The following is a 17,449-nucleotide window of genomic DNA, read 5'->3' as shown; positions in this document are numbered from 1 at the left end:
ACCCACAGAGCAAAGTCAGAGCACTGGTAGATCAGAAGGTGTTATTAGCAGCATTTATCAAATCCATCTGCAGGGCCCACCAGAGAATTCACAGATGTGAAAAGGAAATGAAGTTTCAGACCAAAAAGAGGAGATGAGCATACAGAAATGACCTTAGAGAATTAAAATGTGTGGACAGTGGTCACCGTAACCTCCATTGCCAGTCTTGTATAGCACACTATTTTTTTCAAGAGACTTTGGAAATACAGTAATTTTATCCAGCTTTCCAGTCAAAGAAAAATATTTAGAAACTGATTCAGTAGTCTACTGACCTCAGATAAAGGCCTGTGGAAATGCTGATCCCTCCTACTTCTCCATGAAAATGTCATACACAGCTCTGCTCTGGCTTTATTTTAAAGTTACTGTTTCTTCTAGCTAAGACTTTGTAGAATGATCCATTGCTATATATTTTGAATCTTAATTTTATCTCTCTCATAAAGCCATTCTTTAAAATCATGTTTCACAGAAAAAAGCCAAAATCACTGAATATAAATGTACCACTTACACTGCTTTTATATATTATTGTATTTCTGCTATTTCTGAGAATTTGTCTATACATCCTGAATGGCAGTGTTGTCAAATCATAAACTCCTACATAAATGTGGATATATGGCATACAGAGAAACTGCACCAAATATACTTTTCCTAGCATTAGAAGAGTTAGGCACAGGCCGTATAGGACTCCGTCAGCACTGAAGCCTCCCTGTGCTTGCACTGACTCAGAAAATCTTTGATTTCAGCGGAAGCTCCCCCAGGAAAATGCTGTTTTGTTCTCGTTTTGACAGTATGCCTCTCTCTCTCTCTCAGGAGACATTCCAATGGTTTAAAGGACACGAACATTTTCCAATAGTATTCCAACTTTTTCAGAAGACTGCTCGGGAAAATGCATTGAAAAATAGTATTTGTTATGGAAATATTTATATTGCTTAAAATGTCTAGAAAGAACCACACTTTCCCTTGCTGCCTACTGATCACTAGAGTAATTACAGGAGACTTCTGTTGCCTTTGCCTTGTTGGCGCTCCGTTTTCTGTCCCCTTGCCTGATTTCTCACATTCCCGCACCTCTCGCCCTCCTCGTACCCCTATGCCCGGTTTGCACCGCAAGGCCCGACAGGGCCGGAGACGGCTGCAGCTGCGCAGCCCGAGCACCAAGGCTCGCAAGGCACAGGTCCGCTGCCGGTGCGGAAACAGCACGGCGACACCAGACGCCGCTAGGCAGCATGGCCTTTCCAAAGTGGTGACATGTTCAGCTGACGGGCAGGGAAAGCGCCTGGCACACTTCAGGGCAAAGTGCTTGAGACCCAGGGCTACCAGCTAGCGTCACGGGCTAATGCAAACACGGCTCACAGGCCTTGTGCTGCACTGTTTCTCAGCCTGAAAGACGCTCAGTGCCTGTAACACCTGAACACCGATTTGGATGAAACAGTGCTTGCTAACTTTTCCAATTACGTATGCTTTACATTCTTCCAGTGGAGGTTGTAGCCCTTTTAGACATTTCATGCGTTCGGATTCTGCATATAATCTTGTTTTTCCTAAATGCCCTGTGTGGATCCTTGCAGTCCACGCCCGTGGACTTCACGCTGAAGCTACTGGTATGGATAAGCTGGAAGTTAAACACCCTGCTGACATCTCCCCAGGGCTCAGACACCCCTCTGAACTGCAGCACGCAGCAGAAAATCCAGATATTATCTTGGGATATTTTTGTTACTTGGAAAAAAAAAAAAATCAGACTCCTCTTGTACTACTTGGGTAATCAGTTCTCAGTCAGGAGAATAAACTTCAGTATACGTCAAGAATAAAGTATTTAGTTAAGAAGTCAAAAACACTGAACCAAGTGGAGTACAGACTCTCACTCCCGCAGCAGCAGTTACCTGCATTAGCGTTCCGCTGACAACAAAAGCACCTTTCCCATCCCAAGTGCTCCTTGATGAAATGCTGCTCTGCACCAGCAAACCACCTCCCACCCCTCCTGCTGCACAGCGCCCGCAGCATCCGAAACGCAGCCCGACTGCTCACGGCTTTCCCATGCAGAGACTACAGCTCCCATCATCCTACATGCCAGCCAGATTTCTCCTGTGAACGTTATTTGCTCTCTTTAGTACATCAACGCAACGCAAAAGCAATGAGGACCTCTAGGTGAGTGCCAGTTCTCAGTGACTTCACCAGCTCCTCAAAGTCCGAGTGCATGCTTCCTGTTGTCTAACGGTAAAAAGTGCATTTTGTCACTCAGTCTCCTGGGATTCCCGTGCTTGCTTTGATTTAAAAAATTTGTCTCTGCTAAACTGCATTCATGCAAATTGTCTTTTTCAAAACTTTACAGGAATAGACACTTTAACGCTATTGTAATTAATTCATAAACTGTGCACAACAGCTTGCAATATAAACCACTCAAAAATGGCAAGAACGACTGAGTGGATGCTAACTTTAAAAGTGAAAGATTCTAATTAGGAATATCCTGCTTGCAAGTGTGATAGTGGATTATTTCATTAAACTTTACATGTCTGTCACTGTGAAACATCACATGAATTTGTACCATTAGGGAGTTTAAACCAGCATGCACTGTCCTGTCAAACTGTCAGTCTGTGAGCTCCAATTTGACAACAGCATAAAAATATGCAGAATACATACACAGACCAGGGACCAGAACCCATGTCTCTGCATCCTCGCAACTGAGTACCCGACTCTCATCTCCAGCAGTACTGCTTGCATGAGTGTCCTTGAGCATTACGTTTCCTGTTAAACTTACTATTTGCTCCTCTTTGTGTGTGTGTGCACAAAGCCCCTGTGAGGCTGTGAGGGGTACCTGGAGAATGCAAAAGGATTGGGCTACTCCAGAGAGTTGCTGCAAAAAAAAATAAGCAACTTTCTACCTTTATCTGGATTGCCGTAGACTTCAGGCAAGATGTGGAAGCCTAGGCAGGATGCTTTTATATATGCCCAAATATCACCCTTAAGGGATGATGGTGAGATCCACAAGCTCTCGAGGACTGGAATGCAGGTGCAAACATTGCCTCTCTGGGTATCCTCTGGCATCTCACAAAGGTTAAAAAGGGTGCCCCTAGGCCAAAGCATGCTAGCAGATCATACTGACTACACGCTGGATTACAGAGTGCAAGTACAGATGCTGGACCTCCTCTTTAGACTATGCTTAAACAAGGACCAATGGCTAAAAAATGAAATATAGTACAGCACATCTGAATTAGCCTTAGAACTTACAGTACCTGTGTGGACAGGGGGACAAAAGGTCATGAAATAATATTTATAACTTTGTGATATGCGTAAATTCTGCACCAGAATAATACATTTATTTGGAACACAAAGCTGGCAGTAAACAGCTAACCCAGCATGTCTGGATTGACTTCTGCTTGCAATCTGGCTTTACATTTATGTTTGCCAGCGACAATAATTTATTGATAATATTTCCTGTCTCTGTCATTACTCATGTTGCAGTTTATCCAATGGCATATCAACTAACCACTAACTTAAGCAAATGCAATTCCAAGCAAGGGAATACTGTTTTTTGAGTAAAGCAATACTCAAAGTGGCACAAAGCCACCTTCCTGCCAGTACTTTATGAAAATCAGGCATCTCAGACAAGCACCTTAAATAAAAGGAGCAGTTTCAGGACGCATAAGATTTCGTTATGACGAGTCCTAGGTAACAATGGTCCTAAGCAATCAATTTCCTTCCTGTATCCTAATTTGCCCTTATACATCATATTCAAGATTTTATCTGGACAGGGGCTGGTTGGCTCAGTGGATAAACCTCTGCCTTTTCACCTCTGGGATCATGGTTCAAGTCAAACCCTGATGAAATGCACTTGATCGTCCTAATCTAGTTCTTAGTGGACAGTATTCCCATTATCTTTAAAAGGGTCAGAGCCAAGGCCATTGGGAAGAGTGCATTGTGCTATATCTTGCCTGTTGATTAATACATTTTCAGTGATGCCAGATCCTTAACCTTTACGAGCACACATATTCACAAAAAGCTTAATAAAGGTCCCTCATGGACTAAATCTTTCTTCTCAATTTGCATATCATTTCAGGATTTCCTGGGAATATTAAAAAAAACACAAATAAATTACGCATTATTTTAAAGTATGTTTGCCTGAACTGCTTGTAGTAACACCTCTAAGCTAATTAGCATGATAACAGATCACTTTAAATCATTACTTGGCACAGGGAGAACAAGACCTTTATAACTCAATCCATTTTTACAGTACATTATAAATTCCTTCTCATACCGTATCAGTTGAAGCTAAATGGACACACAGAAAAAAAGGAATCTATTCTCGACGGCTGATTTCACTGTTCAAAACACAGAAGTTGAATAAGAATGTGCTCTGCGTAGAAGTTTACCATCTGTTGTCTGCAGCAAGAGGACTACTGAAGGACCACTGATAGCAGCTCTTTGCTTATTTTTTGCCATTATAATAGCAATTAAAGTAAGAAAAGGAACCACCAACATTTCATCAGTATCTAGGCTGGAGATCATCAGGCTTTCCTGCATAACTGTCTCGCATCTGTTTTGGAATTAATGCTGGTAACAACACCAGCGTCCTCTGCAGCCCCTGCTCACCCAGGCGCCGTGGTGCGGTGGCACCCTTGGTCTCGCCGCCTCGGCCCCGAGCAGCAGAGGCCGGGGAGCAGCTGGGACAAAGGGCTGCCCAGGCACGTGTCCCTGCGTGAGGGAGGGCAGCGGGGCACCGCGGGGATGGCCAGCGCAAGAGCGGCTACGGAATCAGCCACCGGGTTCCATGAACATCAATGGACAAGATTATCATTGTAGCAGGAGTAACATCAGGTTCAACTCTTCAGATAATTAATTCACTGATTACATTTATTACAGAGTCATGGCCAAAATCTTAAGGGCAGTACATTACTTTCTATCTGGATTGATTCTTTAACATGGTTCATATGAAAGATAGGAAAGTATGCACCATTGCTCATTTCTGACTGTGGTTAAAAATCATAAAATGATTCCTACTGACTAAATCATTCCTCTGTAGTCATTAAGAGTTTTTACATTCTTATTATGTTTTTATTTAACTGACTACTACTGAAGAAATAGCATCTAGCTTGTGGTTCTTTTGTACAAATCAATAACATGATTATAATTTTTTCATTAAATAATTATCCCTGGCTTGCTTTCCTTCTGATTGTTTTGCAATTAACAGTGAACTCCCAAACACAAGATACTTACACTTACAGCCTGATTTATCATAAACGATTAAGGAATTTGGAAAAAAAAGGTAAAAGCATAGATTTATTCAAGAACTCCCCGCACACTTCTGTTCTCCTGAAAGCACCATCATGCTAGTTTTTATCACTTGAGAGCTGGCAAATCCAAAGCCACGACCAGATTTTGTGTGAGGAACGCACTGGCGAGTTAGTGCAGGGTCAGGAAGAGCGGACATCACCACAGACCCCCTCGGGTAGCCAGCGCCGAAGGCCTGGGCACTCCCCGAGCGCCCGCTTGTGCGGGGACTCCCCGTGCTCTCTGGAGGGGGGAGGAGCAGGAAAACAAGAGAGGGGTGGCTGGGACATGGTCGAGGTTCCCAGCGGGGGACTGTCGCCTCTTGAGGGGCGCAAGTGGCCAGTGCAGACGAGAGAAGCCTCTTCTGTGTTTTGCCCACTGTTCACAGGCAAGTCTCTGGAGCAGGAGGGCACACCAGTGCTCTACAGCAACGGGTGGCTGTATCCTGCCATCAAGGTCAGTGGTGTTAACCTTTCCTAATTCAAAAGCAATGACTTAAACCGGAATCTGTCTGACACTAAGGTGAAACTCTACGTGTTGTACCTCTTCTTGTCCCACTTTCTCACCGCGGCTGTGTAACACCCTTCCCTGTAGCACCTAGACATGGTAGCTCTGTTGTAGTCACGGGAGTTACACCCTGAGCCATCCGATGCACTACAACTTTGATGTACAATTCAGAACATATGAATTAAATACTAAGACAGTTTTGCATTATTGCTACACCTATTTTCAAATAGGTTTTCTCTTTTTTCTATCCCTACACAGCTGGACAAATCTGAGTGTTCCTTTCTGAAATAAGATGATACAGAATGGTCACTGCAGTTCGAGGTAATAACTACAGGCAATTGCCAAGCTAACTTTGGAATGAGCTACAGGTAAGTCTGGATAAACTACAGATTAATTTGGAAAAATTAGACCTGACAGATTACTGTATGTATTTCAAACTGAATTTCTGTTGAACAGATAATCTGTATCTATATCAGATTTTTCATAAAAAATACTCATTTTTATAAATATATCTTAAAATTCTTTTTGTTGATTACAATGTAAAAAAGAAGGAATAACTGTGTATGGACAATGATAAAGTAGCCTGTTGATAATAAATATTTGTCAGGTCTTGTCACATCTGTACACATTCCAGTGTTACTGAAGAGACACCACACTGATAAAAAAAAATACCCTCAGAAAAATCAATGGATTTTGAGCTAAAGCAGTTGCTAAACACACAGAAAACATCTTTATCCAACAGCCATAGTGCTGTGAAAATTCCCAAGCCTTGCATTGGTACAGCTAAGGAAAATTTAATCTTCCCAAATACTCATCAGGGCACTCTATCCTGCAGACCTGACAGCCCCACTTATAATTAATTATACAATTTCGATGGGAATATCGACTAAACAAAGCTATAAATCATAGAAAAAGTCAATAGGCATGGACACATTCAATCATGTCCCGACCAATGATTACTACTCTTAAAATACAATAATTATTTTCAGGAGCCAGCCTGAATTAAATTTCTGTCAGGCTGGTACAAGACCGGTGGTTGATGAAGGATGCGATGGATTTTTTGGGTTGAATTCGGCACAGAGACATTTATCCTTTTAGATAGGTAGTTTGTTTTTAGTGATCATGGTGCTGCGTGTTTAACTAGACCATGAAGATTAGATTATCTCCAATGGCTCATTATATCATTTATCTTTTCCTTCCATGTTTGATCTGGAAGATTTCCTGCTTCTTGATGCATGAATGAAATGACTGCTGATTTTGAAATGGAATGTGCTTAAGTGGGATTCTGCCTATGCTTTAACACACCACGTCCATGTATGTAAGTCAACCAACAGTCATCCGAAATACCACCGGGATGTGGTAAACGGCAGCAACTAGAATAGCTTCGCTCAGCTTCAGAAACGCACTGGGGAAAAATAAACATTACAAACATTTGTTTAAAAAAACCAGCTAAAAAATTATTATAATAATACACGTAAAGGAAAATCTGGGACAACAACAGAATTAATATGGAAACAGGAACTGGGACTAGTGTTACTGCTTTGAATTACATGTGCCCAAAACTGCAAAACATCAGTGAAGGAAACATTATGTACTTCCCAAGGATGCATTCACCTTGTAAATTAAAAAAAAAAACAAACCCCAAACCAACTTATCTCACAGTAACTGCATTTTTAAGATGAGTTGTATACAGAGATATTTCTTGTGGTGAGCATACATGCCACACGTGAAAGACGTGCTGTAAGAAGGGACAGCAGTCCCAGCAAACAGCATGGACATCAACAGATGCTGAAAGGAGAAAACAGATCTTCACCTGCCTCATGAGTGTCACTCATCAAACTCTTCTGACCTCAAGTAATGAGTGAGATTCTCATCATAGAATTAACCTCATAGATGTTAATTTAAAAACAGAGAGGGTAATAGGGCTTCAGCTGTCCTCCTTGCCTTGGAACCTTGCCGACAGTCCCCCAAACAGCCCCGTTCCCTCCGAACACAAGAAAATAAGACTTCGGTAGGAGAGAAAACCAGTGAGAGGGGACAGTCATGGAGCTTGTGTACATTCCATGCCTATGCAAAAAGTAGCAATACACTGTGTGAGCAGGAACACGGTGTAATTAGTGAAGAATGCGGCCAAACTGAGAGGTGCAGGCTAGGGCAAGCACAAAGGGGTTCTCAAAAAAGCTAAGTCACTGAAGATAAATCCCTTGTCTTATTTTGGGCATGAGGAAGGAAGGTAAAATTTGGTCACCCTGAGGAAAGGACTGAAGAAAGGGAGCCTTGGCTAGCTTGACAGCCTGCACAAACGACTTTGACACACACAGCTTCTGCAGAACACACAAAGTTCTCTGAAGGTTTTCTTTGTCTAGTGTAGCCTGTCCTGTTTACATAGCTCAGAACATGGAACACATGAATGCCATTAGTCTATGCACACATGGGCAGACCAGGATCAGACTCCCGCGAGCGTAGCTCTTCTGATGTGAGTAAAGTTGGGCCAGTTTCCACAAGCAGAGCGTCTGGCCCATGACATCCGCAATAAGGCTCCCATATGAAATACGCACATTCCTGATTTTTATCTGTGCATAACTGTTTGGGGTTTGTATTTTTTTTTTTTTTTTATGCTTAATGTTTTCCCTTCAGACACATCACTCCTAGGAACCTTAGACGAAATTGAGAAAGCTGGCAGCAGTGACATAGAGCTGTTCCAAAATGAAGTGGCTAGGTTTTGAAATTAAATCACCTTAAAGAAGTCACAAAGCCATCCGCCACAGAAAAACTGTAGTCCTCATTACAAATCAGAATATTCGTGTTCCCTGTCTGCTTTCTGCTCTTGGGAAGCCCTGTATGATTGCCCAAGCAGTGCCAGTCTGCTGCAGGGTTTGAGCTTTCTATTCTGTTTATTCATGCATTCCCATTATCCTCTGTAGGCTCAGAAGACCCAGATATTTTCAGGGCAGCTTTGCATTAAGGGTGTTTCCTAAGTTACTACGGTGCACAATGAAGAGCTGGTAAAGAAACAGGATGCTTGACGAAATGTAGAGTACAGAGAAGAAAAGTAAATCGTTACATATATTTAATTTACAGTTTTGTCTGTGAAAAAGAAGGTAAACAGATGCTAAAGTTAAGAAGCTGTACACAAAATAACTGGCTAAGTGAGGAGGAAATTTCAAGCAGCTGTTGTATTAGATTGATCTGTCTTCTCATTTGGTAGACAGGAGGGTTGATCAGGATAAAGGGCTGGTAGAGAAATGCAGTTCGTACGTGAGTTTCCAACTTATTTCTTCTAAAGTGTTTAGCAATTAACTTACCGCAGTGCCATTGTTATCTCTAAATACATCTTGATTAAAATAGTCAAAGAGCTTCTTTTCTAATTGTAGCATAACCTGAAAAAATAGAGGAGAGAGGTCAGCAAAGCTCTTGGACTCAGCTACCTAACACACAGCTGTTGGAAGTGACCATTTTAGAGATGCGCAACCCTTTACAACTACACAACATTTCTGCACGTCTAAAGCTCCTTGTCAGCTTGCCCATTTGGCTGACTGGCAATCACTTAAAAAGCTCCAATTAACTGAGAATTAGGTGTGACAATCTATATCCCTCCCCTCTCTTTAAATTATCAGTTTTAAACAACTATATTCATGCTTCGTAGGGAAGAAATTGAACATTCAACAACGCTTCTATTTACACAGGGGGTACAGAGGGCATTAAGTTGTTTACCTTTCGGTCATTATCAGATTCACGAAATATTAGCTTGACTACTTCATTTGTGTCAGCTGCCCGGATAGTCTGCATTGTAGCCTTTGCACACAGTGTCTAATAAAAAACACAAAGGGAGAAAGGGAAACTAGGTTATATGCAACATAAGGTCACATTTCATTGAACTTAATCAATCTATGTATCTTCAGTGCCCACCTGAACATATGATTTGCTGTAGGTCAAAATACAGAGCATTGCTAATTTAAGTTACTTCCACTCACGATGGATTTAAAACAATGAAATGAATTACTGTTTGGAGAGAAACAGCCAATATTAAGAGTGTATCAATGAGATTAGGCAAATACGCATTAAATTTACTGCCATGCTCACAGGTCTGACACGATATCACACGTTACTTGTAAACATCCTCAAAAGCCACTTCCTACAGCTAACGAGATATTCCTCAGCCCTACCAGTTTCTGTACCACTCTCTTAAAAGCCAATAACTACATTGGCACTACAGTTCTGCAGGTTAATTCTTGTTTGCAAAAACTTCTGCCTTTTAAATTCATGTTCCACATATAGTTTAAAAGTCCAAGCAACACTCACACAATCTGACAGTAAGTTTCACAGTTTACTCTGGATAGCAAATTCCCCACGGACAATCCGAAAAGATAAAAAAAATAAGAGACATCATCACATCTCTAGATATTTTGAGGACTGGGTGTCTAAAATACATTATAAATCAACATTTTATCAAGCACGGAGGTATGAATTTCCGAGGAAGTGTCAGGCCTCGATTCATTCGCCATTCACCTGGTTGGGGCCCAGTTTCAATGACAGTCAAAGCTGACCTACAGAATAATACAGAATAGGCTGTTTAAAGGGCTTGTTCTGTTGCATTGTAACAGGTGAAAAACCCGGAGCTTTTAGCAAAGCAGTTAGGCATACACTTAGCTTAAAAACATACTTTAGATTCACTGAACCTGTGCTTTTAGCGAAGCTTTAAGTATGTTTCGTGCTTTGAAATGCAGACATAGACAATACCTTAAGTGTAGGGTAGGCAGGCTTCACAAACTGCTCTGTAGTTATCCAGCTTGGGCAAAGCTACTGGATGCTGGATGGTGTGTAATGCTACCCAAGCCCATCTGCCTGGCTTGCTGGAAATCACAAGGCAGAAGGCAGAAAGGGGAATCGAGAAAACTTTGGCATTACTCAAAGGCAGAGAGAAAGCGGCCAAGATGTGCACCCACACCTGGGAGGCAGTCCAGCATCCTTCGCTACAGCCGAGCCACGGGCTGCTGATAGCATCTATGCACAGCCCTGGATAAGGATATTGGCAAAGACTATCCTCCTGAATAAAAGTTTGTTTTGCTAGAGATTCTTAACAAAAGCGTGCTGAAGAAAGTAACTCAGTTAAGAAGAAAGAAAGGTGACTTCCCTGCTCTGCCTGTCCCATTCCTTCTCATAACTGCCAGACAACATTTCCATTTTGCATAATATTCACTTATAAAATAAATAGGTTCTGTGGTGAGAGGGTAATAGAATTTCACATCCTACTACATGCTTCTTTCTTTCACAAATAGAAATACTTCTACTGGCATTCGTTATTAGAAGTGCAGGATCCATCAGACACAACGCCATGAAACTACAGCTTACTTCTCAGTTCCCTATTCTGAATTTCTTCTGAAGGGGATGCCAAACAAGTGTTTAAACAGAAGTCCATCTGCTTCCAAATATTTTAGATCTCGGCTGAGGTTATCAGTGCTAGAGTGGAAGCAATCTGTCAATGGACTTTTTTTCCCCTCATTTGATAGAAAGACACTAAAAAATGATCCTCGGTAAAGGCCCCTGTGTGTTGCCATAGTACAAACAAAAAGCAACAAGCTAAGCAATTTCATTTTTAAAGGATAACCTGAGTGTGATTCAGTAAAACAGATCTCTGATTTTTCTCAAGTCTGTGAACTGAACAGGTGCCAATTCCCCATCTTGCTCATGGCACCAACGTGGCCGTAGGCATCTGTGAAATCACAGTTGTCACTGGAGGAAGGTGTGCTGCTCACACGGACGCAGACACGGGCTGCCCTTTGAGAACTTTTATCTGTTCTGCAGGATTTTAAGGTGTTTTTTTGACAGGCTTGGGAGAAGAGAGGGAAGATGCCGGCAGCAGGCAGTCAAACCTGACCTGGCCTGGGTGGGAGGTAGAGTGGCACACCAGACCATCAGGGAAGCTGCCCTTCTGGTACCACTTACTTTACGCACAGACCTGCCAACTCTTCCCTGGCATTCAACATGTACCGTAGGATCCCGTTTGGCTGTTTGGACACGTCATTACCGTTCTGCCATCTGTGTCTGTACGCGGACGCTGGTGAGGTAATCCACCAGCGAGCCATTCCCAACGTGCGCTCCCTGCGATGCCGGCTATTGAAATTCAAAGCACAGATTAGCTAATCGGGTCAAGCCCAAAAAAATAGCGCTTTGGGCTCATGTGTCACAAATCAGTCTGGTTGCCTTTAAACAGCGCACCAGATTAGAACAAGCACCCGAACAAACCAAAGCGGAAAACCTGCCGCTCTCTAAAGCTGGTTTCTAAAGCCCTAACAAATCGCTCCATCTTTCACTCATTTAAACTTTCCAAATGAGGGTCAATACGGTCCCCGAGCATCCAAATGCTAATGCGCTTAAGTGCGCTTAAGCAGCTTTCCAGAGTGAATGGGCCAAAGAAGGGCTCGAAAAGACAAGGCAGAGTTACTGTCACTGTCAAAAAGTCATTGTAGACACCCCCAGAGTGGTTGCAATTCAAGAAATTCATGATTTCTGTCTCTTAAAGGCATCTGCTTGAGAACATTTTTTTTTCCTGAGCTGCTTTATCTCACAACTTCAGGCCCGCTCTAAAAGAAAAAAACGAGCCATCGCCTCTTGAGAACCGATACAGAGAAAGGACCCACATACCTTATTGCTTTCAAATTTCACACGCACAAAAAGTTACCTTATTCACAGACAAAAAGTGATTGGGCAAAGGTTCATTTCTTATACAAGCTGGAGCACTCCTTTTTTCCTCCTCCTTTCAATTTCTACAAAGTCGTAGTCACCCAAGCAGAAAACTTGCGGGAACATGTGCCTTTTTAGACAAGTCTACTTATGAAGGGATTTTTTGTTGCTGGTAAAGAAAATCAAAATGTTATGAAAACACACTGTTTCTTTTTGGGTATTCCCTCAAAGGTACTGTTTTACAAAGTCAGAAGAGGGGAAATCAGACATCAAAACTCTACCCAAGTTATCTTTTTAAAAATGTTTTTTTTCTTTGGAAACAAGATTTGGTTAAAAAGTTTGCAGGAGTGTTATATTCCGAGCTGAGAGAGAACTCAGTATTGTCTTTGCTTAGCAAACACAGACGTGCCTTATTCCTGTTTTCACATATGTTATCCACACAGGTAGACCCTTTGTAGTATTTTTTAAACAATCCTTTGTGGTAATTTATGCTTATCGAATTGTAAAACATAGCAATAACTTTTCTGATAGTTGCCTGGGAATGTAATAAAAATGCACTGTTATGCAAAGCTAGGAGTGCAGGTTTTTTATATTGACAAGAGACAGATCTGGAATTTCTTCTAAACTCTGCAGTCCTCAGAAACTGAAAGCCTTTGGATCCACAGCATAAATGCACCCTTCAAAATAAGTCTACTCCCATATATATGCAACACATCGAAATGTTTTAGACTGCATTTCTGCATGCTCACATTAAAAAGGGATAAAGACATTAAAACAAATGTGTTTTATACATAAAACATACACACACAATATTCTATCATCTATTATTTAATCGCTTTTTATATTGCTTTTATATGGAAATACTCTGCACAGCTGTGAACTGTACTACCGTTTCCTGCTAGCAGTGCTCTGCTGAAAATTGCAGCCGATTTTTCATTGATTTTGCACTCCTGCTTTCTGAACATCCTTTAGACTCCTGAGTCCACCTCTTGATGTGTGAGCTGAGTTATTGCATGCTTGTAATTACTTCTACAAATTAGAAAAAAGAAAAAAAAAAAAGCTGTATTCAAGCACATAACAGACTCAAACTTTCCTATTGCCTCTGTCTACCGATTCTGAAGATGTGTACTACTTTTCCCAATGATCTGAATACTCTTCTTAGGACTTATTATTACTTTGAATTCTTCTAAAAAAGAAAGTAGAATATATTCCTTGCTTGTTTAGAATTAAAAAAGTTCAGCAATAGTTGCAATTGCAGTTTCCAGTAAGTCGCATGGATAAGAACAGAAGTGTTTGCTGCTAAAAGTGCCAGGAGAGAAGTGCAGAGTCTGAAGAATGCTAACATGAGCCAGTTGAAACAAGGTCTTGAGCACATGAGCAACCAAATCAATGAAATTTAAGATATTTCATTTTATTCCAGTTACATACTCTGTGGATTCTGGCAGGACAAAAAAGACAGAGATGCATGTATCACCTAATTACGACAGTGAAATACTTCTTCTGAAATGCTGCTCAAAACCCAAAATCAGTCTGACACTTATTAAGTTAGGACAATCAAATGCTTTTTTATTATTATCTGGATGCAAATTGTATTTGAAACAATCAGTGAGGTAAAAGATTCGCTACTTTGGGAAGAATAGGAACATCTGTCTTGTTTGGGCTCCTCCTCACCTCTGAGGGGCTGACACAACTTCCTGGGTATTGGGAATACACTAACAGTAAATTCACCAAATCGCGTGATGTAAGAGATATACAATTTGCAAGTGAGAAAAACAAAGTTAAATGCAACTTTCAGAGTCAATGAGTGCACTTAGCTACCAAATGGGTAACACTGTGCTTTTTAAGCACTATCTGCCATTGAAACGGAGACTTATTTAAGCTATTTTTTCATAACCCTGCAGAGTTATTCAGCCATACAGCTCCCGCAAACAATTAGGGAAATTACAGAGCTAAATTCCCCAGTGTAAAGCAATCAAAACCCATCTGAGAGGACACACACTTTCACTTGAAAAAATATCCCCTAGATAATATATTAACTTGTGTTAACTTCGACTGTGTGGAAATAGCAGCAATGTTTCAGAGAAGTTACCACGCTCTTAATACTAATAAGCTTCCAGGAGTAGGAATTTAACTCAGCAGTGAGATAAATGTCAGTTGAATAAAGAAAAATATTAAAAATTATTAATGAGAAACCACTTAAAGCACCAATATGTGAAATAGTTTTTTCTGAGTATTCCCAGAGCAGTAAGCTCACGCCAGAGATGGTGGCAGGGCTAGGTGGGATGGAGAGCGAAAGCCTCCTGTACCACTTTCGCCTTTCCTCTCGGTGCACTGCTTATGTAGCATGCATACGGTCCATCTTCTGATGGCAAATCGATGCAAATTATACAACCCTGCTGCCTGTATTCGTTTTAGGACTGATTTAACTTCGCAGGCAGTTTACAGCAGCACCTGTGAAAGCCTGGCCCAGGAGCTGCCCAAGACCTACAGCAGCACTCCGGTCTCCACCGCACGATCCTTTCGCTGATTTGTGGCAAAGAGATATTTTGCTTTTAAAATGCCTCTTTGGGTAGCATCTGTGACAAAAAAAGCTCAGCACTAAGACCCTATCTTCATTCTCCCATTCTCCCAAAGATCTCCCGCGTCCCTAAAATAAATGATCCCTGCTGGGAACAACTTGCATTTCTTTGGGCGCAGTTTCATATTAGCTGTGCTGAGTTCCTCATGAAATGCATTTTCTTGTCCGGAAACTTAGATCATTCATGACAACGTTTTCAAAGTGTATCACTAGGCAATGCAAAACCATTTCCGTTAGCTTTTCAGGTACTGCACTGGGTTCAACAGCACAGCCCCTGCCCGGCAGCACGCGTAACCGCCTGCTCTGCCGGGGATGCTCTCTCCCGTGCCCTATCATCACTGAAAAAACCACCCTGTTCTTACAGAGTCATCTCTTGCGGTAATGGGCGAGACTTCTGTTTGCCTTTGCCCAGGAGGCAGTGGGGCCACGGTCCCAACAGTGCCCGGCCGCAGAGCTACCCCCAGCCCACCCCAAGCCAGGCGTGGGAGCGGGCAGCTCGGTGCCGGACGCACGCACAATGGCCTGCCCTTCCCTGTCCCCTTCCCTGTCCCCTTCCACAGGCACCTCCGGGGCCGCCGGCCGTGCCCTCCCCGCCTCTGCAGCTCTCCTCTCTGCCAACAGCTGGTGGCAATGACAGCTCTCTTTTAAACTCTCTTCTTCAGAAAAGAACCTGAATTAAGTCCAAAAGGCCTTTGCCATGAAGATGCTCTGAGATTACAGATCTGGAGGAAAGCGTCGAACATCCAACCTTACGTTCTTGGAAAGAATGTGCTGTTCCAGCTCTGACCCAGGAGAGAGGACCACCAGGCTGCTGTGGCTATACAGCTGCCTCCTAGCATCTTTTTAATCTGGAACACAAACTTGTGACAGCGTTTGAAAGAAATAATTCTTGGCACTTGTTACATGTTCAGTAGCAATAAAATTTGATCTGTTTATTAGATGCTCAAGATAACCTAACTCAGCTACGTAGACACTGTGCTTAATTTACAAACCTCTGATGTTTAAATCTGACTTTCCTCATTTTTGCTAACTATCCTAAACACTGTTTTCTTCTGAAACTGAGCAGTTTGTTCAGTTAGCTGTTACTTTGTACGTGACGATTTAATTCTAAAATTTTCATCAATACCCATCGAATGGCAGAACACTATTGATTACTACTTGCTCAGCTACACAGACCCAAAGAGTAAAGGATAATAGTTTTTCACACTCCTAGATTTTTCCCCACAGTATCTTCCCACACTCCATTTTGTCAAACTGAGAAAGACAAATTGATCAGACACTTTCATGGTGCACTGTCCAATCCCCCATCTTGTAACTATTTTTATTTTTCAACACTGGTGTTAAATGGACCTTTTAAAATATTTTTCTTTTTCATATTACTGGTAATTTCTCCCCCCTCCCCAGGTGTATCTCTTTCTAAGAATTCAGAAATCAGGATAGAACTCTTCCATCACACATATTCACCTGCCTGGTGATTAGCTTCTAGTTTTCTCTATCTGAGTCCTGGCCAGCTTCCACATCTTTTTGGCTTCTCTTGTTTCATTCTCCTGCCTATGATCTCCAAGTCTCAGTTCAGCTAAGCATCTACATATTGATTCACAATTTATCCTGAGCTGTTTGGCACCTGCTTGTGTCAGGAACACAAAACTTTGTAGGGCCTCTGCAGGCAAAGGTAAAGTCTCCAGGTAAAGGGTTCCCCTGCCCCCTTTGTAAGCTTTCAGTTTAAATTAACTCGCTGGCATTGATAGGAAGTTTCAAATGCATTCAGGACTTGGATTAGCTCTGGATAAACCCTACACCACTGGAAGATCTGGAACTTTGAAGTAGTCTGCTGGGAAGACCCCTTCCCTCCTCCTGACCTTCCCAGTCGTTTAGCATCACTACCTGATGTCAAGCAGGGTCCTGGGGAAGTTTTCAAAGACAATGATTTGCTTTTCCGAAATTAGAGGAATTGGAACAGTCTAACTGTTTCTATGGAAAGCTTCTGTGCATATGTTGGCTTGTCCCATAATGTGTGAACCTCTTGAGAATTTTTCAGACATTCCTCTATTACTTCTCTTCCATTATTTTTTGTGCTTTGGCCAAGCAGCAATACCAGCTTGAAAAATTCCTTGTTGGAATCCCTCCTGGCACTTACCTTTTTTTGACTCCAGCTGACTAAGAAGAGGACTTTATGTATTGTTTCTGTTAAGCAAAGACTTTGATGAAGCAAACAGGATCTGTAATGTACATCTGTTTCTGCAGAGCAGTGTAAAATCCCCTGTTCTCTTGAATTCAGGAGGGATGAAGTAAGAGGCAGGTTCTCTCCTTATAGCTAAGCTTGCTTTTATCTAACTTTCACATGCAGAACCTTCTATTTCTTTTAATTCTAAAAGCAAAATAGTC

General features: G+C 41.8%; 1 protein-coding gene across 5 annotated transcripts in view; it reads right to left on the bottom strand.

Moving 5' to 3' along the window:
* INPP5A (inositol polyphosphate-5-phosphatase A) overlaps positions 1–17,449 on the bottom strand; it is a 244,062-nt gene that overhangs the window by 30,783 nt on the left and 195,830 nt on the right. For all 5 annotated transcript variants that reach the window (XM_075424000.1, XM_075424002.1, XM_075424003.1 and 2 more), the window contains exons 10-11: positions 9,517–9,612; positions 9,108–9,182 (exon numbers count right to left, since the gene is read on the bottom strand). In XM_075424000.1, coding sequence (XP_075280115.1) covers positions 9,108–9,182; positions 9,517–9,612 — 171 coding nt within the window. The remainder of the gene's footprint in view (positions 1–9,107; positions 9,183–9,516; positions 9,613–17,449) is intronic.

The sequence above is a fragment of the Opisthocomus hoazin genome, chromosome 6 (genome assembly GCF_030867145.1).
Source record: "Opisthocomus hoazin isolate bOpiHoa1 chromosome 6, bOpiHoa1.hap1, whole genome shotgun sequence".
In the NCBI taxonomy this organism is placed as follows: domain Eukaryota; kingdom Metazoa; phylum Chordata; class Aves; order Opisthocomiformes; family Opisthocomidae; genus Opisthocomus; species Opisthocomus hoazin.
This window is presented reverse-complemented; position numbering and strand designations above follow the sequence as displayed.